Source organism: Gorilla gorilla, chromosome 12 (assembly GCF_029281585.2).
Source record: "Gorilla gorilla gorilla isolate KB3781 chromosome 12, NHGRI_mGorGor1-v2.1_pri, whole genome shotgun sequence".
Lineage (NCBI taxonomy): Eukaryota > Metazoa > Chordata > Mammalia > Primates > Hominidae > Gorilla > Gorilla gorilla.
In genome coordinates this window covers 138,768,938-138,791,807 of record NC_073236.2, presented here as the reverse complement: position 1 = coordinate 138,791,807, position 22,870 = coordinate 138,768,938, and the positions used below count along the sequence as shown (strand labels likewise).

At 44.9% G+C, this 22,870-nt stretch overlaps 1 protein-coding gene across 9 annotated transcripts in view; it reads left to right on the top strand.

Annotated features, from left to right (window-relative positions):
- The window catches only part of SNTG2 (syntrophin gamma 2), a 388,440-nt gene that overhangs the window by 196,476 nt on the left and 169,094 nt on the right, over positions 1–22,870 (top strand). For all 9 annotated transcript variants that reach the window (XM_055378685.2, XM_031008374.3, XM_055378682.2 and 6 more), the window contains exons 7-8: positions 8,707–8,794; positions 15,249–15,340. In XM_055378685.2, coding sequence (XP_055234660.2) covers positions 8,707–8,794; positions 15,249–15,340 — 180 coding nt within the window. The remainder of the gene's footprint in view (positions 1–8,706; positions 8,795–15,248; positions 15,341–22,870) is intronic.

Below are 22,870 nucleotides of genomic sequence, written 5' to 3'. Positions count from 1 at the left end.
GAGGTCCCGGCTGGAGACAGTGAGGTGATGCTCGGGCTGTCATTTGAGACGTGGGTGGCTGAGCCCTGCCTGCGTGGGGGTAGGAAATGAACGGGCCTGCGGTGAAAGAGGACCCAAGATGCTCAGAATAAAGATTCCAGCGCAGGGCAGCAACTCTTGGTGAAACAGAGAGGTTTCCACGGTGATTGGGAGTGTGGCTAAGGGAGGTGGACAGTGAGACCCTTGGAGGCCAATCTGGGCATCTTAAACTCCTTCCCTGGTTATCCATAGAAATATGAATCCCCAGGGAATGCAGACAGGAAAAGTCGTTTGCTCCAGGAAGCTGCAGGTCCCTGCATGGATTCACTCAGCATACCCCATGTGCACTTCAATCCCGTACATTACTGTTTAGCAGAAATAGTCAAAACTCGGCTTCTTCCTGACTCGGCCCCTTCCTCACCTCACCTTCCTTTCCCCTCCATCCCATCACTGCCAGCACCCTGCAGAGTGGCCACCAGTGCTGGTCCACTGGATGTGTCACTGGGGACTTGGTAAGTTTGGCAGGAAACATCGAGTCCTGCCCTGGCTCTACCCCTGACCCCTGCAGAACCCAGAGGTGCAGCTGAAGTGCACCCCGGCACCGCGGCTCCTGCGCTGAATGCACCCCGGCACTGCGGCTCGTGCGCTGGAGTGCAGCCGGCACTGTGGCTCATGCGTACTTGGCAAAAGCCCCCCAGACACTCACACGTGCACAAGGATGCCAGACAGGAGGCAAGGTGTCCACGAAGAGGCCTTCACACTTAGAAAAAGTCCAGGGCTGTGCACGCCCCTCACATCCATAAGTAGGTTCCTTATGTATAACAGAGACTGGGTTTCAATGTTGAAAGGATACTGGCAACTAGAATGCAAGCTCATTAAGAATGAAGAGTTTCATAGGCTAAGGTCTGTTTCTTTATTAACATAGTGTATTTAAGCAGAAATGAGTTAAGTCATTTTCTATAGAGAACTACAGTGGAGTTTTTCTCTGTTGAGGTCACAGAATTTTTTCACACTCTGGAAATAACTCAGCTTCTGGTGTGCACAGACTAGAGATGTGCTGTAGGAATGTGCTCAGCCTGCCCCGCAGGTGATATGAGCCCAGCACCGCAATGCTCTGGGAGGTTTTGGAAGGATGCTAAAGCTATAGATAGATATTTTATGCATCACTTAATAAGGGAGAAGGAGTTTGCCTTAGGCAGTTTTCTTTAAAAGTCTCATTGCTCTAGGCACAAAAGTTAGCGTTTCAAAGTTACCTTGGCCTGCCGGCAGGTTTGGTACGGCCCATCCTGTAGACATTCCTAGCAGCACACACTCAGGTGGGGGCTCATGGTGATTCGTAGATTCAGCATCATGCTCGAAGGACCCAGTTGCATAAACTGTTTTTTGTCTTAAATGATGTGCTGCTGACTATGGCAGTATGTAAGGATACTTGAATCATTTCTGATAAAATATAATAAAAGTATCCTGGTTTTAAAACTAATTTACGGGAGTTATTCGTAAATTAAACCTTCCCTTTACTCACTCAAGTTCATGTGAAGGAAGCATTTAAAAATTTACATAGAAAAGTAGAAAATTATTATTTTTTAAAATTTATCTACATCTGAGTACACTATGAGAAGTGGTTCAAGGAAAGAGGATGAATTAGTGGGATGTGACTGTCCACAGGGACTCCCCATTTCTGGTGGGGGAGGAGATGCAGAGGAGACTCCTGTGTGTTTAGCGTGGTATCAGGTGCCTGGCTCCTGGGCTTAGCTTCTGTAAAAGAAAAGAAGTGAGAAAGAAAGAAGAGTATTCATGACAATTGAATAAAACATCAGTGCACATTTCCAAATCATGTTTCAAGTGACCTATGTGTAAGCACGCCAAAGTGTATCTTCTGGGGAGGTGCATTTCACCATGGTTGGGATTTGGGGCAGTTAGGCACAGCACGGCCAGGGGTGCGAGAGAATTAAAGGTATGTGCAGGGAAGGGTTACAGTGATGGATCTTGGAATTTAGCCTGAATAAAGGGGAATGTAAGGCTGCGGCATGGTGAGAACAAGAGAGAGAGCTCTCGTTGCCAATCGTGGTAAGTCTCCATAGGGCTGCAGTGTCGTGTGTGCAGGAAGGCTTTACGGAGCACACCGGAAGACAGGAATGGTAGTTGGGTGGTTGATTTAAAGTACAGAACCCTTGCAGATGTTGACAACAGCAAGGTCTAATGCAAGGCCTTGGAATGTGTTACTAAAGTGGGGCATATAGCAGATCGTAGAGGAGAGGAAGTCAGCATGTGGATGTCCGTGTGTGTGCCTGTGTGTGTGTGTGTCCATATGTGTGCATGTGTGTGCATGTATGTGTCCACGGGTGTACCTGTGTGTGCACGTGTGTCCGTGTGTATGTGCATGCGTGTGCCTGTGTTCGTGTGTGTGTATGCATGGGTGTGCATATGTGGGGGGGTGTGAGTGCATGAGTGTGTATGTGGAATTACGTCTGAATGTATGAGTGCGTGAGTGTTTATGTGGGAGGGTGTGTGTGAGTGCGTGTGTGTATCCAGGTGTGTGTGCATGTGTGTGTATGTGGGGGGGTGTATATGTGTGACTGTGTTTGTTCTCATGGGTCTTTATTCAACATAAACTCACATTTTTTTTCCAGAACACGTGGGGCATTAACATTTAGGCCACAAGGAACCCAAGAAGAAACGCAACACAGATGATATCTAGTAAACAAAATGACAAATGCTTTTAAAAATATCCACACTTCTGGAAACTGTAAAAATAGCTATACTGGTGTAAAAAGACAACATAAAGGAAAAAATACACAATAGTAACATGAAAAATATTGAAGAACTTTGTATCAAAATTTGTGGAATACAAGTAGGGCTTAAGGGAAGACTGGTAATTTCTAGATATGTTTATTAGACAACAAGAAAGCAAAGGAAAAAGAGCCATGTTGTCACCTAAGAATCTGACGCAAGAGCAACAGAGAAGCCCGCAGGAGCAAAAAAAGAAAGAAATAGTAAAAATGAAGATGCGAATTTGTAGAAGAGAAAACATAGAGGACAAGTCAGAGAAAATAATACTAAAACTCCGTCTCCCAAGGTGGGCTTGTAATAACGCAAGATGCAGAGGCCTCTGAAAAGACTGATGAAGAAATATTAATGAAAATGCAAATATGATTAGGGATGAAAGGGGAGGGACTAAGAAACTACTCAACAGGAATTTGAGGATTGAGGATTCATTGAAGTAGTTACAGAACATTTGTAAAACGGAACACTGCGTCTGTGAGAAAGACTAGAAATACATGAATAATATGGGATAAGCTGTAAGATGTGTTAGATAAAGAAAGTATCATGTCTAACTGAGTTCAGGGCCTGTTTCAAGTGAAAATGGGGCAAATAAATGGGATACATGGTGTACATGGTGTATGAAAATTCTTGTACTGACCTCTTTATTCCCACATACTCACACATCTACACGTGTGGCTGCTGGATTAAAATGCACACACATTGTATATCTGATCAATATGACCAAACTGCCCTCAGACGAGAAAACGTTCTTACAAAGGCATAGAATTTCCAGAAGAACACACACAATATCCCAGCATCAGTTGTCTCTGAGGTGTCAAACTAGGGATCTCGTAGGTATAAAAATCAGACTCTTTCATTGCATATGTTGTATTATTTCATATCTAAACTATCAAATGTGTTATATTTTTAATTAAAACTCAAGCTGCGTTGACCCGAGGCTGCTGTGTGTAGAACCATGTGTTGTGCTCTTCTCTGCTCCCCTGGAAGCCTCCGTCAACAGGTCGAGTTTGTGACTCCACGGAGAAACTGCACTGATGTCCCCAACTTCGTGTCCTGGGCTACTCACCAGCCCATTTCGGACTGGACTTTGTGTCCCCCCAGATTCACATGTCGAAGCCCTAACCCCTAAATGAGGGCGTCAGGAGACAGAGACGGGGCCTCTGGAAGTGACTAGGGTGAGACGAGGTGATGAAGATGGCATCCTGGTGATGGGATCAGTGCCTGCAAGAAGCCCTCTGGAGCGCACTTCCTCTCTCCACCACGCAAGCACACAGCCAGAAGGCCAGGCCCTCACCAGGAAGGATCTGGCACCTTGCTGGCACCTGATCACAGACTCCCAGCCTCTGGAATTCCGAGGAAGGAACCTCTGCTGCTGAGAAGCCACCCAGGCATGGCTAAGCTGACTCAAACACCGCAGTGAATCCAATGGCTTCAGAGTCATTTTACAGGTGTTGGGAGATTTCATTTCATAGTTGACCGCTTTCTAAGGAAGAAATGGACTTGGCTTACCTGTCAGAGTTTGACATGCTGGTGAATTGGAGGTTGGAACGCATCCTCCTATCTTGACTTTGTCGGCGCAGAGCAGGTGTGCACTGTAATGGGAGCTGCAGATGGAAGTGGGGAGAGGCCAGGCATGGTGGCTCACGCTTGTAATCCCAGCACTACGGGGCCAAGGTGGGAGGATCACTTGAGTCCAGAAGGTCGAGGCTGCAGTGAGCTATGATTGCACCACTGCCTCCCAGCCTGGGTGACAGTCAAAAAAAAAGAGAGCACATCTAGACTTTTAGTGTCTCAATCAAATTTAAACAATGGGAAATACATTGTGCACAAAAAGCTGCTTTTAGATGCTGTGTTGAGAGAGAGAGAGAGAGAGAGAGAGAGAGACAGAAAAGGGGAAAGCCTCCAGGCCATGGCTACTGGTGTTAATTTGCTGCAAAAAGCAGTGACTGCTGCTGTGGGCTGAAGGAGGCTGCCCCCTAGGCAGGTGTGGGCCAGGGTCTCTCCCAGTGCCGTCAGGCTTAGGGCCATGATTCCAGGAGGGAGAAATCTTTGAAGGCATTGGTTGAATTCAGTAGCATCAGTGGTCAACATTCAATTATTTTGTTCATACACCACATATATGCTTCAAACTAAATAAAAAATAAGACTGATAACAAATTGAATGCCTTTGTCTTGTTCAGATATTTTAAAGTCCCCAAAAAATCAAGGCAAGGTAAACATTTGGGATTAAAAAATAATAATAAATTGAAGCTAAATCCAATCTTTAATTAAAAGTGCTCGTTTGGCCGGGTGCGGTGGCTCACACCTGTAATCCCAGCAGTTTGGGAGGCTGAGGCGGGCGGATCACGAGGTCAGGAGATCGAGACCATCCTGGCTAACACGGTGAAACCCCGTCTCTACTAAAAATACAAAAAATTAGCCAGGCGAGATGGCGGGCGCCTGTAGTCCCAGCTACTCAGGAGGCTGAGGCAGGAGAATGACGTGAACCCGGGAGGCGGAGCTTGCAGTGAGCCCAGATGGCGCCACTGCACTCCAGCCTGGGCGACAGTAAGACTCCGTCTCAAAAAAAAAAAAAAAAAAAAAAGTGCTTGTTTTCAGGCTACTCTGCCTCTCTCTATTGATTGGTTCTGTTACTTCTGACAAAATTGTCCATTGTAATAAGTGCAGATTCCTGTAAGCAAGGGATGGCAGATTTTCCTGCTTCAATCCACAGTCATTCTCCAGAAAAACTGGGGAAAGTCACTGAATAGACTCACTTACCTCGGGTATGGAGGTGGGCAGGGAGGTGTCCACACACACCTCAATGATTTCCAACAAGGACTTCAGGCACACTGGCTGGGCGACAGACTCACATACGGAAGCTGTGTGTGGCCTGGTCCTTTGGGAGGAAGGCAGCCTGTTTAAGGATGGGGCACGGTGAGCTTCATGAATCTCAAACTGCTCTTGTCCTGGTGATGTTTTGCCTTTTAAAATTACACTGCACTGAGCTCCCGGGACAACTAGGGTATTACAGTGGCCGTCACTTGCTGGGAGGTGGCTGGACAGTCGACAGCGGAGGTCTGTGTGATCTCCCCTCCCACACCGCACACTCTGCACCTCCAGGGACGAGGGCTTGCAGGGCCTTGTGAGAGTCCAGCCCTTCCACGTAGAAAGGAAGGGTGTCGTTGCCGTCATGAACCCCGTTTATCAAAGGAGAGCCTCGGTTCTACTTCTTTTCACCAAAGAGGAGAAGAAAATTCAGCTTTGGTAGTTTTCTCCAGGATCTTGTGCAGGGGGGAGGATAGAATCAGACAAACCTGCTGGTGGTTAAGCTTTGACACTTTCTGGGAGTTGGTCAGAGGAGGGCTTCTATTTCACAGTCACTTTGCACTGCAGCAGCCTGTATGAAGACAGGATGTGGACGTCAGAGACAGGCGTCTCACAAGGTGCACTTGTACTGAACAGCAGGGGAGGAAAGACGCCTTGGAGACAGCCGGCAGGAGAGGCCTGGCTCAGCTCTATGGGGGGCCCAGCTTGTGGAGCGTGACAGGAAGGCAGTGCTGCAGGATCACAGGAAGTGGGCATGTGAAGCCTCCCAACTGGAAGTGGGCTTTTGAGGGATCCCAACAGGAAGTGAGTGTGGGAAGCATCCCAACAGGAAGTGGGCATGTGGAACCTTCCCAACAGGAAGTGGACATGGGAAGCCTCCCAACAGGAAGTGAGTGTGTGAAGCATCCCAACAGGAAGCGGGCCTGTGAAACCTCCCAACAGGAAGTAGGCGTGTGAAGTGTGAAGCCTCCCAACAGGAGGTGGGCGTGTGAAGCCTCCAACAGGAGGTGGGTGTGTCAGGCCTCCCAACAGAAAGTGGGCATATGAGGCCTCCCAACAGGAAGTGGCGTGTGAGGCCTCCCAACAGGAAGTGGGCGTGTGAAGCCTCCCAACAGCACCTGCGACCTGGAGGCCATCAGCACAGGGTCACCAGACACATGGAAGTGGATGAGGAGGGGAGGGAGAAGAAAGGATGTTGAAAATGCTCAGTGGCATTACAGGAGCATTTCTGCAGTTCTGTTTCCAGTCTGGAGTTTTTAGTGGGATTTCATGAGGTAAAAGGGACGAGGCTGTCCTATGAAGTGAAGATCTATGTGAAAGCACCGACATATGTAAGGTTGTCCACAGGCATGGCCAGGGTGGGGCGGCTCAGAGGGCCAGGAGGGAGCACCACTGGTGGAGGTGGACCAGCCATGCCAGATAGAAATGTCCTCGGGTGAAACAGGAAGGCATTTATGTTGGATCTCAGGCCATGGGAACTTTCAGACTTTTCAAATCCAGTCTTCAAAACCCACTCAAGCTACATCAGGCGTCTTAGGGAGCTGTGCAGAACTGTAATCCTCCAGGTAGGCAATGACGGGCATGGAAAGTGACTGAAGAAATGAGGAGGAAAGATCAGAGGGAGTGATGAAGTGGGGCAGGAACCTGCCCAAACTGTGGGTAGGCTTTATGTAGAGGAGAGAGCAAGGTGGGCTACGCCTGGCCTAGGAGGATGAAGTGAGGTAGGAACTTGCCCAAACTGTGGGCAGTCTCTGTGTAGAGGAGAGGGCGAGGTGGGATACGCCTGCCCTAGGAGGATGAAGTAGGGCAGGAACCTGCTCAAATTTTGGACAGTCTCAATGTAGAGGAGAGGGTGAGGTGGAATATGCCTGGCCTAGGAGGATGAAATGAGGTAGGAACTTCCCCAAACTGTTGGCAGGATGTGTGTAGAGGAGAGGGCGGGGTGGGCTATGCCTGGCCTAGGAGGATGAAGTAGAGCAGGAACCTGCTTAAACTGTGGACAGACTCCATGTAGAGGAGAGGATGAGGTGGGATATGCCTGGCCTAGGAGGATGAAGTAGACCAGGAACCAGCTTAAACTGTGGACAGGCTCCATGTAGAGGAGAGGATGAGGTGGGATATGCCTGGCCTAGGAGGATGAAGTAGACCAGGAACCGGCTTAAACTGTGGACAGGCTCCATGTAGAGGAGAGGATGAGGTGGGATATGCCTGGCCTAGGAGGATGAAGTAGACCAGGAACCGGCTTAAACTGTGGACAGGCACCATGTAGAGGAGAGGGTGAGGTGGGATGTGCCTGGCCTAGGAGGATGCAGTGAGGTGGGAACCTGCCCAAACTGTTGGCAGGCTCCATGTAGAGGAGAGGGCGGGTGGGCTATGCCTGGCCTCGGAGGAGGAGGATACGGCAGAGGAGGGTTATGCATTATGGGAAGACACAGATGCGGGTGCAGTGAATTCTGACACACACAGATTTGCAGCATCTAGACTTTTAGTGTCTCAATCAGATTTAAACAATGGCAAATACATTGTGCACAAAAAGCTGATTTTAGATGCTGTGTTGAAACATACAGGATTGTATGTGAGGTGACTAAAACAGTTTGTATACTTTGAAATTCCAGCACAGAACTAAGTTCCATCCTTTTGAAGTGATAGCCACTAATTTCCTGAGAACTAAAGCATAATTTAAATCTTTAAAGTAGTATTTGTGGTTTGTTGTGCCACAGTTAATCCACATTTTGCCAGTGACTGAACACAGGCTGTTTGTAGTAACAAACTGATTTCTCCGAGGGTATTATTTTCTGGTAGATTGCATTCATAGGGATGCAGAGAGCATCCCTATGATGTGTTGTGGATGATACGGGCAGACCCCTGCTCACTCATGCACTTGTTTACGCAGATAGAGTGTGGGAGGTAGGTGGTCTCGGAGGTGATAACCGCTCTTTCTTTACTCCAGCTGAAGCCCACAAAGTTTTCCATGTTTCAGAGGTAACTGTGAACTTTGAATTCTTGGGAAACAGGAGAGGCAGAGAGATTTTAGTTTTTAATTCTGTGTCTGGTTCTTTTGTGGTAGTAAAGTAGCTATTTTTGTCATATTGACAGGTGCATCTTCTGAGAAATGCTGGCGATGAAGTTACCATCACTGTTGAGTATCTCAGGGAAGCGCCGGCATTTCTGAAGCTCCCGTTAGGTAAGTGGGAAGAGGAGAAATGCCAGGGTGCTGGAGAAATTCCTTTTTTGCCACATTATTTATCCAAATGCTACTGCATGGCCTGGGATATTAATCATTTGCTGAGTGTATATTCAGAGAGAAGAAAAGTATAGGCAGGCACCATGGCATCACGTAGTCCCATGACGTTGTATGTTTTAACACATCCACGGGCTTTTTTAAAGGAAGTGTTATCAGACCATGCTTCTCAACCGTGCTTCTCGTCACTTAACTACATGGTTGTTCCTTCGTGCAAACTCACCATGATTGTATTTATCTATATGTTAACATAGAAGCAAAGTTTACATTTAAAATACCTATGTTGATCTGAGAAATTTTCAGTGCAAAAAATGAAAATAATGGTACATTTATGCTATGAAGGCCCTGACATATTTTGGCACAAAGCTTGTAATCCTCTATTATACTTGAATTGTGACCCAATATGAAAGTGATGAACCCCAAATCTAGAAAAATGTTTTAGTGAAGATAGTTGTAACTTTTACTAATGTTATTCAGCTGCCATGTCTTTATAAAGGTTGGAGTCACCACCGTTCCTTTGATTTAGCAGAGGGCATCACTGCCCTCTGTGGGTAATCAGGAAAGGCCTCGAAGACAAGGCCCAGGCTCCCCTGAAGTCAACATCTGCTAGTGGCTCAAACCCCATGGCATCCAACGTGGAATGAGGACTTCCTGCTGAGCCGACAGTTGGGTTCCTTCTCATGGGGGCTGGTGGGCTGTCCTTCCTGCCACTCTCTCATGGGAAGGAACAGCTTCCCTCCCTGGGGGTTCATATTGACTGTTTTACTTTCTCTCTCTCTTCCATTGATGTCCCTATTGTCAATGCCTTCCTTCTCTCCTGCCCCGAGTGGCCCGGCTGTAGCTCTCAGGCACATCAGTAGTTGAGTTCTGATCATGCATTGGGTTTTTCACTGATATAGCAGGGGGGCCAGGGAAGTGCTGGGAGGAGAAGCCCTGGCGAGGGCTCCACCCCCAGACCTGTGCCCATGGACCTAAGTGAGGACAGGCACTCTTGTTCTTGCACCCAAATGTTGCGCTTTCCAGTACCACCCTGGCCTACCACGCCCCCATCCTATGCCTATAACAACCCCAAGACCCTAGTGGGCAGAGACACAAGTGGCCGGACGTGGAGAAGAGCAGAGGAGTGGAAGAGCATGCTGACAGGCACCAGCAGACACTGGCAGGCTATCGACTGGCAGAATGATGTGGAGTTTGGCGTGGGTGGTTGGATGAGACTCCAGGAGAAAACCACCTTGCCACTCCATGCCCTTCTGGCTCTCCATCCATCTTCTGAGAGCTACCACCACTCCATAAAACCTTGTGCCAACCCTCCAAGCCCACGTGGGATCTGATTCTTCTGGTATGCTAAGGCAAGAACCCCGGGATGCAGAAAGCCCTCTGTCCTCGCGATAAGGCAGAGGGTCTAATTGAGCTGATTAACATAAGCTGCCCACAGATGGCAGAACTGAAGCCTAGAAGCCGCCCACAGACGGCAGAACTGAAACCTACAAGCCGCCCACAGACGGCGGAGCTGAAGCCTAGAAGCCGCCCACGGACGGCGGAGCTGAAACCTACAGGCCGCCCACGGACGGTGGAGCTGAAGCCTAGAAGCCGCCCACGGACGGCGGAGCTGAAGCCTAGAAGCCGCCCACAGACGGCGGAACTAACAGAGCACCCTGGAGCACACTCCCACTGGGGCTTCAGGAGCTGGAAACATCCGCCCCTAGATGCTGCCAGGGGTCAGAGCCCCAAAGCCGGCCCATCTCTATGGCACCCCCGCCAGAGGTTTGAGCAGTGGGGCACCGAAGAAGCGAGCCACTCCCCCATCACAAGCTCTGCAAGGGGGACAAGTGAACTTTTCCTGTTTCAGCATTTGATCAAAAGCATCATTAGACTCATAGCGTGACTTCTGCTTTCATCTTCCTGAGCAACCAGGAACAAATCCATTTCAGCAACTCCATTTTTCCCATCGATCACAGCAGGATAACTATGCTATTCACAGTCTTAGGAAAATCGATCTTCCTGCCATTGTAGCAAACCTGGATCAGTAAGATTCACTGCATGCCTTGCCATCCTCAGAGACCACTCCCTCTGCTAGAAGGAGCCACGGGAGCATGGATGAAGACCTAGAGGGTTCTTGAGGAAAAAGAGTAAGGGGTGCTGAGGGGCTGTGCATGAGAAAGGCGAATATTCCCAGGGCCGTAGAGGCAGACCATGTTAGCAAACGGGCAAAAGTTCAAGGGAGCGAAATGTCACACGCGGCACAGTGGTGCACCCCTGGGGTTTTGAGAAACGTTGCTGTGAGTCGGGAAGGGGGTGGGCTTGATGAGGGCTGCACAGAAGTTCTTGGAGCCAGCAGGGAGACTCAGGTGTCAGACGCACATCAGGAGGCCCAGCAGTGAGCTCGGATGTGGGAGGAGGACTCACTTTTGAGGGGGCAGCGTGAGTGTCTGCAGATTCTGCAGCAGCTGTGACCATGCAGGCTCACGAAGGAAGAAACTAAGACTTTTCGTAGATTTTTGCCAGAAAGAAAAGAAGAGAAGATAGTGGCTTGGACAGGAGGAGGTGTCACAGATAAAGGAGGAGACAGACAGAAAGCAGGGGGTGCTTTCGGATGTTGCTGAGTGGGGGTGGGAGGCAGAGGACACTCACCCTGGGGCCGTTCCTGACTTCTCTCTCGGGCAAGGTGACTTCACAGGCCGAGTGAGATGGGTGCTGCGTCTAAGCCAGCTTCCCTGGGTGCCTTTGAAGGAGCAGAATTTAAGCAACAGCAGCAGCAACATTGCAACACCAGATGGCAGAGGAAGTGCCCCAGGCGGAGGTGTTCACCGTGAGCCTCTGCCTAGAGCCCCATAGCACTGAGCCTGTGTTTCCCTCTGAGGATGGGCAGCTCTTGCAATTCTAGTGCCTGAGCCCGTGGGGCCGGAGGCTGTCTCTGTCGAGATTCACATCCTGACTTCTGTCCGTGGGCTCCGCTAAAACCCGCAGGCTCCGGGGTCCGTTGCCAGTGACCTAGTGACTTCTATGAGCATTGCTGCCGGCATCCTGAGCGGGGCTGTGCTGACACTGACGGCTCTGCCTGGACAGGCCCAGCTGCACAGACCACACCACACGTCCTCAGGCACATGCAGGAAAGGGCAGCCTGGGGTGCAGATCACAGAGGCCAGGGGTGCTGAGTCCCCATTAATTCAATAAGTGTCTATTCTCCTTTTATTTCATTCTTTACAATGAAAAATGTTAAAATCTTAGTATCCATAACAATTTAAGCAAGACAGCCATAATCTCTCCATAAATTCAGGTGAAACGTCCTCTGCTGAATTCACACCGTGAAGGTAAAATTTCTGTGCCTGAGCAGACTTCACTTTCTGACTGCATGAAGCAGAAATCCACCGAGCAGCTCCAGTGAGTGGGGAAAGAGAGTATCACAGCAGATCTGTGCGGAAAATGTCCAGTTTCCACATTTTAAAACGTTTATCAAAGAGAAAATAAATAGCCGTTTGAGACTGAGTCAAAGTAGGGTTTTATTTTTCACAAGTCAGGCTCTTGGTCTTTTTATAAAGACACAATTCATGCAACACAAAACTCACCGTTTTAAAGTAACACTTCAGCAATTTTAAATATTTCACTACGTTGTAGAGGCATTGCTACTGTCTAATTCCAAAACATTTCCATCATCCCAAAAATAAACCCTGTGCCAAGTAGCAGTCAGCCCCGATTCTCCCCACCCCAGCCCTCGGCAGCCGGGAATTTCCTTCCTGTCTCTTTGTGGGTAATCAGGAAGGGCCTTGAAGGCAAGGCCCAGGCTCCCCTGAAGTCAACATCTGCTGGTGGCTCAAACCCCATGGCATCGGACCTGGAATGAGGATCTGCGTCTGCGCCGGACGTTTTCTGTAATGGAATCCCGCACAAAGATGCCTTTGTGTCTGGCATCTTCCCCCAGTGTAGTTTCAGAGTCCGCCCCCAATGTCGCGGGCATCGGTGCTGCATTCTTTTAGCTGAACAGCATCCGTCCTAGGGAATATATCTGTGTATACGGACCCGTGTACATACCCTTTGTATGGGTTTTGTTTATCCATTCATCAGCTGATGGGCGTTTGTCTTGCTTCTGTTTGGGGGATATTGTGAATTATACCGCCATGAGCATCCGTGAATGCGTTTTTCTTGGGAGATGTTTTCCTTCCCACCGAGTGGATGCCGATGACTGGAATTGCTGGGTCCTCTGGTGACTCTAGGCTCAACTTTTTGAGTGGCTGCCACATTATTTTCCACAGCAGCCGCACCATTTTACATTCCAACCAGCATTGTCTGAGGGTAATCTAAGCAGTTTTGATAGGTTAGGGTTAATTTTTTTTAAGATTAGGTGTTTTAATAAACATTGATCATATACTATATGTTTTCTAATATGATTGTTTATTTTTGACACCTAATAAAAATAAACTAAGTCTATTTTTCTCATTAAGAATTCTTGATATTGGGTTTTAAAAAATAATGGACTTTTATTTGTGATAGTAGAAAGATATAACTATTCACATTTCTGTTCTGGGATGTGGATGACAAGATACCTATTCATCAGAAATTTATAGAAATTTAGAGTGGAAGCGTGACTGTCAAATGTAAATTTATTGACTATTTACCTGTTAGCTCATTCAGTCAATGGCGGCTTGGATCTGCTGCCATTAGTCATGTGTTTCCTTTGTCTACAGCATGAACTTTGGGATTTTGGAAGACTGCAGTCATTAAAAATATTTTGATTTTCCTCTCCAATTACTGATAAGGTGATTACGGGTATAAAATAACAGGCATTGGGAAAGAATTTCAAATAGGTAACAGTGAAATGTGCTTCTGAACGCTAAAGGGCAGATTCAGGTGCTGTCTCAACAACCCTGTGAAACGCTCTGGGTGCTGTGTGGAGCAGTGGCTGGTCCACAGCAGAGTCTTCACCAGACAGTAAACAGTGGTCAATGAAAAAGAAAAGTTCTTCATCTAGTAAAATTGACAACTACCCTTTAAAAGTTAAGCAATTCTTATTTCCCCCAGAGTTCTCCAAGTTTCTCAATATCTTAATTTTCACAAAGGAATATGGTATGAAGTGTTTTCTAAAAATATGAGTCTTTGTAGATATTATACAGCTGGACAAAGGGTAACAGCGAGCCATGGTAACTCGCTGAACGTTGCACATCACATTTGCAGAGGCAGATTGGAGGTTAGAGGGTCTTGAGCCTCCAAGCCATATCGCGTTCCTGTCTGCACCAAGCGAGGCTGGTGGTCACATTATGACTTTGCATATGTGGTGCCGATTGTTCTTCACTTTAATCCCAGGAAATAGACGGCACAACAGGGCATCCCAAATACAAATGCACGGAGTTGTGTCCACCAGGCTTTCTTCAGCTTCACAGGGGTCTTTCCTGCAAGAAGCCAGTGTGCAAGTTCAAGCCTCCATTCTGCAACAGCCCCACGTTGTTGTGATGATTGATGGCTGGCTGGTGACAGGTCCTCCTGCTAGTGCTGTTCTCAGTGCTTCTTTCCTCTTTCCAGGCACTCAGGTGATCTAACAACAGGGCCTGCTCTCCACTCAGGGATGCATCAAAGGCTCCTTTCTCAGTGTTGGGAGGTCTCTGTTCCACCTGGCTTGGAATCTGGCATAGTCAGGCTGCTGTGTTCACAGATCTGTCTTTATGTGGCAATACCACAAAAATGCTGGGCTGAAACACTAAGCCACATGGGCGCTGCCCACTCTTATAGTCCAGCCTGAAGATATTGGTGGGAAGGGACAATAAAGGAACAAATACAGCCTTTCTCCCTGAGCTGTTCCCAGGACCTTGGAAACGGCATGAAAGCGCTCTATGTCCCCTGGGTAATCCATGCAGCATGAAGATCTATGAACTGGCTTGTTTCTGTTTAGCAGGTGTAAGCTCTGGTTGCATGAGCCTGTATTTCCCGGGAAATTATTTTATGAGCACCTGTTTTACCTGTAATGTGCTGAGTGCTTTGAGTGTGAGCTTTTCAATATTGTCTCTGGAAAAAACCTTTTGAGTGGCCTGGTATGATCATCTCCTTTCAAAAGAGAACACTGCAGTCACAGAAGGCGCCTTGTGCTGACCATTCCAGGGGGTGATGTTGACAGGGAGGGCCTGAGCTGCTGGGGGCACACCTTCCTGATGCTGTCCCTCCACCCTGGGGAGCCCTCACAGGAGCCGGCAGTGGTCCCTCCCTTCAACCTGAGGTCAGATCTTGGTGAGGAGACCATATCATGGCAGGAAAGTGAGAGGCCATTGGGGATGACCCAGCCCATAACTGGACACCAGGCATTTTGGTGCTGGTAACTTCCCATGCACAGGTAGAACTGAAGTCACTGCATGGTCACAGTGTGCTTTATTGGTGGCACCAGTTGGAAAGAACTTCTCTTGTTTTGCTGCAGGGTCCCCAGGGCCATCCAGCGACCACAGCAGTGGGGCCTCGTCTCCCCTCTTTGACAGCGGTTTGCATCTGAACGGAAACTCCAGTACCACAGTAAGCATATAGATTTTTGTTAAATTTTATTTTAACAGAAATATCAGTAGCCCAGAGATAATCTCTAGACAGAATTAAAAAGATGCTGTACTGCCCAGTGAAGATAATTGTGATAGTTTCAGAGGAAATACTTAGAACACAGATTGAAGGTGCTGTTCTGTTGACATTTACTCCCACGTGGGACACATCCTGATTGCATTATAGGATATTTTAAGTTCATAATTCACAGCATCTCAGTGAGCAGGCAAGAATTCTTTGAGTCCTGCCTCTGACTTACATATCACCGTGACTGTAGGAAGGACTGCAGGTTATTTTTAGGAAACTTCTGTGAGACTCCCATGAATTTCTTAACAGAAAACACCTAAGGAGGTATGAACACTGTATAATGCAGTGAGTTTTAATCACATTCTAAATATCCACCCTCCCAAGAAAACCAGACTTGAGCAAAAAGGAGAACCTGCAGCTCCCTGGGACATGGGGCTCCCGCCCTCCTCCCTCAGAAGCCTGGGCTCTGAGAGAACCTGCAGCTCCCTGGGGCATGGGGCTCACACTCTCCTTCCTCAGAAGCCTGGGCTCTGAGAGAACCTGCAGCTCCCTGGGACACAGGGCACACGCCCTCCTCTCTCAGAAGCCTGGGCTCCATCTCCGGCAGGGTGACCTGTGAGCTGCGTCCCTTGGGGAATTCATCATCCACAGAGGCATTAGTGCACGAGAAATGTAGAATCCTGTAAGCAGTTTGAAAAAATGTTTTATTATAAATCGTTCCAGTCATATCATCAAAATGACTGGATACTTCATACACAGGGAGAACGTAGAGAAAAATATTCATGTTTGTACAATCTATGTTTAAGATGTCTGACTACTCCATTTCTAACCATTTAATTGAGCTCTTGATAATTAAAAATTGCATTTAGACTCTGTGTCAGTTATGAAGCAAAATAATAAAACAAATGCCCATGAAATTGCAGTTCTAATCAATAATTAGAATATTGCCCCTAGCTTTCCATCTGTGCAGTCTTCCATACTCCATTTTCTGGCCTGCCCAGAGATATAAGGCATCCTGAATTTTGTGTTTGTCATTTTCTTGATTGAAAAAAGTTTTATCCACATATATATATATATATATATATATGTAAAATTTCATTTTATTGCAAGGCTTATAAAATATTATTCTTCCATAGTCTTCTGAGATTTGCATGTTTACTTGCTGTTTGTTTCTGTGAGGTTTTTTGCTGTATGATATTTCACTACAGTTTATCCATTGTCAGTTGCCTGTGGACACTTTGCCTTTGTTTTATGTTTGTTTTTCTAGTTTATCATCATTAAAACAGGTGCAGCCATAAAGATACTTATAAATGTCTCTTGGCTATTCTATAAGGTAGAATTTCTGTGTGCTAGATTATACCAGGATGTTCTATTTTCAAAATAACAGCAAGTTTTCTACAAAAGTGGCTGTGCAGTTTATATTCACACAGCTCTGGGAAATTCCAGTTGAGCCACAGCCTCTCCAGTGCTAGGTAATTTTTGACTTAATATTTGAAGTACAGTAGCTGTAAAATGGTTCTCTCTCTGGGGCTCTATTTCATTTCCGTCATTACTAATGAGTTTTGTTTACTTTTTCTGTTTGTATTTTCCTTTGGTTTTTCCTCTTCTGTGAAATGCTGTTTATCTCTTTGGCACATTTACTGTTAAGGTGATCTTTTTTCTTACAAATCCATTGAAATGTTTAATATATACTTGGTAATAATATTTTGGTGGTAATGGGTTAAAAATCTCTTCCTACAGCTTATAACTTGGCTTTTTCATTTTGTTTGTGCTATCTTCTGTGGTTTTGTGGTTTTAGGATTTTGTTCAAGAAATCTTTCTTAAGTTCATAAAGACACTTCCTTATATTTTCCTCTAAATATTGTTAACGTTTGCTTTTCACATTAGATCTCTAAATCCCATGAGATCTGCTTTTATTAAAGCTGTGAAAGGTGGAGTTCCAGGTGCATTTTTATGGGTAACCAGTTGTCTCAACACTGTTTCTGGGTGATCTGCAATGCCACGGCTCACATGTAACCAGCACCGTGAGCGCAGGCGTGTGCTGCTGAGACCTCTGTTGTATTCTGTTGGTCAATATCAATGGCAATATCACACTATGTAATTACTAGGTATTTATAATCAATTTGTGTCATCTGTAGGCCTTGCCCTCTTGCCACCTCCTAACTCACTCTATTTTTTCCATCCTCTCTCTTTGTTTTTTCTTGTGAATTTCAATAGCTCTTGATCCAATTCTACAAAAAACAGTGTTGGGATTTTGACTGTAATTGCCAGATTTACTGGGGAGAATCAAACCTTTCTGACTCACCTTTCCTGCTTATGGAAAGCATATTTATTTGTGCTATCTTTGAATTAATGCTGCTCCATTTCTTTCCATATTCTTTAATATTTTCCTACAGAGTCTTTTTAAAATTAATTTTACAAGAGGATTGTACAATTCCATTTGTCTGCAACACCCTGTCCCCCAAGCCAGCACAGTTCAGCAGGGAGAAACTGTCCTCCTACCCTTTCTGTGCAGTTATCCTCAGGGTTTTTCTCCCATTGTGTGGCTGTAGCTTGTTGAGTGGACTCTAAACTCTTCCTGGAAGGAGACACAGAGCATGGGGCATGATTCGGTGCCATTTCAGGAAAGGTCAGACAGTGTTTGCAGCTCTGGTAAGTGCAGTGGAAAAGTAACATGACAGTAGCGTTGAAGGGAGACTGCCTGGTTCTCCTGGTTCTCCCAGTTCTCCTGGTTCTCCTGGCTCTCCTGGTTCTTCAGGCTTTGGTGGATGTGATCCTCATGTCAAGGAGTAATTGTGGAATTATGGAGGGGACATGGGTAGAGTGACTAGCCTAATGCTTGGAAGATATCATCTTCAGACATCCTCATCCTCCTTATCAGCAAGAGAAAGAGAAAAAGAAGTGCTAACCTTAAAATTCTTTGTAGTTATTCATATGGTTAGCTCAGCTCCAGAATAAAGCATCATCAGGTTGTTTAAACTCATTACAGGGAATCTGAATTGCAGAGTTTAAAAATAGCTTTAATATGTTCTTTTTAGAAGGCTATCAAGACTCAATATTGAGACCTACCTGAGGGTGAAGGGTGGGAGGAGGGAGAGGATCAGAAAAAATAACTATTGGGTATTAGGATTAATACCTGGGTAAAGAAATAACCTGTATAACAAGCCCCCATAACACAAGTTTACCTATATAACAAACCTGCACATGTACCCCTGAACCTAAAATAAAGTTTGTTTTTATTTTAAAGAAAAATTAAACAAAAATTGACAAATGGGATCTAATTAAAGAGCTTCTGCACAGCAAAAACAACTATCATCAGAGTGAACAGGCAAGTTACAAAGTGGGAGACAATTTTTGCAATCTATCCATCTGACAAAGGTCTAATATCCAGAATCTACAAGGAACTTAAACAAATTTACAAGAAAAAAAAACATTAAATGTGGGCAAAGGACATGAACAGATACTTCTCAAAAGAAGACATTCATGTGGCCAAGAAGCAGATGAAGAAAGGCTCATCATCACTGATCCTCAGAGAAATGCAAATCAAAACCACAATGAGATACCATCTCAGGCCAGTCAGAATAGTGATCATTAAAAAGTCAGATGATGTCGAGGTTGCAGAGAAATAGGAACACTTTTTCACTGTTGGTGGGAATGTAAATTCATTCAACCATTGTGGAAGATGGTGTGGTGATTCCTCAAAGGTCTAGAACCAGAAATACCATTTGACTTAGCAATCCTATTACTGGGTATATACCCAAAGGAATGTAAATTATTCTATTATAATAATACATGCATGTGTATATTAATTGCAGCACTATTCACAATTGTAAACACATAGAATCAACCCAAATGCCCATCAATGATAGACTTGATAAAGGAAATGTGGTAGAGATACACCATGGAATACTATGCAGCCATAAAAAGGAGCAAGACTATGTCCTTTGCAGGGACATGGATGAAGCTGGAAGCCATTATCCTCAGCAAAATAAGGCAGGAACAGAAAAGCAAACACCACATGTTCTCACTTATAAGTAGGAACTGAACTATGAGAACACATGGAGGGGAACCGCACACACTGGGGCCTGGCAAGGGGTGGGGGCCATGGTGGGAGGGAGAGCATCAGGAAAAAATAGCTAATGGATGCTGGGCTTAATACCTAGGTGATGGGTTGATAGGTGCAGCAAACCACCATGGCACACGTTTACCAATGTAACAAACCTGCACATCCTGCACATGTTCCCTGGAACTTAAAAATTAAAAAAAAAAAGACTTTAAAAGGAACCAGAAGTTAAAAAGAAAATATAGTAAAATTGACAACTTCTTTCTCAACAAAAACTAGAGAAGCTAGAGGAAATGAAATGACACCTTTGAAGTATGAAAAAGAAATTAATTCCTGTTTAAAATTCTATAATACCCAGCAAACGTGCTTCAAAAGAAAAAAAAATATATTTTCTGACAAAAAAGAGATAATTATTTCCAGTAGACTAGCACTTTAAATTTATTTTTTTTGAAAAGGAAACTAAGCATACCCACATAGCCCTTAAAGTTGACATGCACTTCTTGAGGTGATAAAAGGTTATTGGCACACTGCTGAATGAAAACAACATTTAAATAATTTCATTTATATTAATTTGTCATAAAAGATTAGCAGTGATTGCATGTGTTGTTAAATATGAGATAATTTTTATATTAGCCAGACTACTGTATTGTTGGAATTTGGGGCAATAAACGCTTATCATTTTGTTGTTGTTCTTTAAAATATTTTTAATTATATGATAAACACTCCTGGCATGATATCAAGGGAAAAATACATAGATGAAAATTTTTTAAAAGACTCAAAATCCTGTAAGAATTTTGAGGCATGCTAGTTGGTTTTCTGGATGGTACTTTAATCACGTAAAAACCAATTTGCTGTGCAGTCAGTTGACCATTGGGCTCTCTCTTGTAGAGACGATTTAAAGCATTGTGACAATGGGGTTTTCTAGATATACAATCATGTCATCTTCAAACAGGGACAATTTGACTTCCTCTTTTCCTAATTGAATACCCTTTATTTCCTTCTCCTGCCTGATTGCCCTGGCCAGAACTTCCAACACTACGTTGAATAGGAGTGGTGAGAGAGGACATCTCTGTCTTGTGCCAGTTTTCAAAGGGAATGCTTCCAGTTTTTGCCCATTCAGTATGATATTGGCTGTGGGTTTGTCATAGATAGCTCTTATTTTGAGATATGTCCCATCAATACCTAATTTATTGAGAGTTTTTAGCATGAAGGGTTGTTGAATTTTGTCAAAGGCCTTTTCTGCATCTATTGAGATAATCATGTGGTTTTTGTCATTGGTTATATTTATGTGATGGGTTATGTTCATTGATTTGCATATGTTGAACCAGCCTTGCATCCCAGGGATGAAGCCCACTTGATCATGGTGGATAAGCTTTTTGATGTGCTGCTGGATTCGGTTTGCCAGTATTTTATTGAGGATTTTTGCATCAATGTTCATCAAGGATATTGGTCTAAAATTCTCTTTTTTGGTTGTGTCTCTGCCAGACTTTGGTATCAGGATGATGCTGGCCTCATAAAATGAGTTAGGGAGGATTCCCTCTTTTTGTATTGATTGGAATAGTTTCAGAAGGAATGGTACCAGCTCCTCCTTGTACCTCTGGCAGAATTCAGCTGTGAATCCATCTGGTCCTGGACTCTTTTTGGTTGGTAAGCTATTGATTATTGCCACAATTTCAGCTCCTGTTATTGGTCTATTCAGAGATTCAACTTCTTCCTGGTTTAGTCTTGGGAGGGTGTATGTCTCGAGGAATTTATCCATTTCTTCTAGATTTTCTAGTTTATTTGCATAGAGGTGTTTGTAGTATTCTGTGATGGTAGTTTGTATTTCTATGGGATTGGTGGTGATATCCCTTTTATCATTTTTTATTGCATCTATTTGATTCTTCTCTCTTTTCTTCTTTATTAGTCTTGCTAGTGGTCTATCAATTTTGTTGATCCTTTCAAAAAACCAGCTCCTGGATTCATTAATTTTTTGAAGGGTTTTTTGTGTCTCTATTTCCTTCAGTTCTGCTCTGATTTTAGTTAGCCCAAAATCTCCTTAAGCTGATAAGCAACTTCAGCAAAGTCTCAGGATACAAAATCAATGTGCAAAAATCACAAACATTCTTATACACCAATAACAGACAAACAGGGAGCCAAATCATGAGTGAACTCCCATTCACAATTGCTTCAAAGAGAATAAAACACCTAGGAATCCAACTTACAAGGGACGTGAAGGACCTCTTCAAGGAGAACTACAAACCACTACTCAATGAAATAAAAGAGGATACAAACAAATGGAAGAACATTCCATGCTCATGGGTAGGAAGAATCAATATCGTGAAAATGGCCATACTGCCATAGGTAATTTATAGATTCAGTGCCATCCCTATCAAGCTACCAATGACTTTCTTCACAGAATTGGAAAAAACTACTTTAAAGTTCATATGGAACCAAAAAAGAGCCCGCATTGCCAAGTCAATCCTAAGCCAAAAGAACAAAGCTGGAGGCCTCACGCTACCTGACTTCAAACTATACTACAAGGCTACAGTAACCAAAACAGCATGGTACTGGTACCAAAACAGAGATATAGATCAATGGAACAGGACAGAGCCCTCAGAAATAATGCCGCATATCTACAACTATCTGATCTTTGACAAACCTGAGAAAAACAAGCAATGGAGAAAGGATTCCCTATTTAATAAATGGTGCTGGGAAAACTGGCTAGCCATATGTAGAAAGCTGAAACTGAATCCCTTCCTTACACCTTATACAGAAACTAATTCAAGATGGATTAAAGACTTAAACGTTAGACCTAAAACCATAAAAACCCTAGAAGAAAACCTAGGCATTACCATTCAGGACATAGGCATGGGCAAGGACTTCATGTCTAAAACACCAAAAGCAATGGCAACAAAAGCCAAAATTGACAAATGGGATCTAATTAAACTAAAGAGCTTCTGCACAGCAAAAGAAACTACCATCAGAGTGAACAGGCAACCCACAAAATGGGAGAAAATTTTTGCAACCTACTCATCTGCCAAAGGGCTAATATCCAGAATCTACAATGAACTCAAACAAATTTACAAGAAAAAAACAAACAACCCCATCAAAAAGTGGGCGAAGGACATGAACAGACACTTCTCAAAAGAAGACATTTATGCAGCCAAAAAACACACGAAAAAATGCTCACCATCACTGGCCATCAGAGAAATGCAAATCAAAACCACATTGAGATACCATCTCACACCAGTTAGAATGGCAATAATTAAAAAGTCAGGAAACAACAGGTGCTGGAGAGGATGTGGAGAAATAGGAACACTTTTACACTGTTGATGGGACTGTAAACTAGTTCAACCATTGTGGAAGTCAGTGTGGCGATTCCTCAGGGATCTAGAACTAGAAATACCATTTGACCCAGCCATCCCATTACTGGGTATATA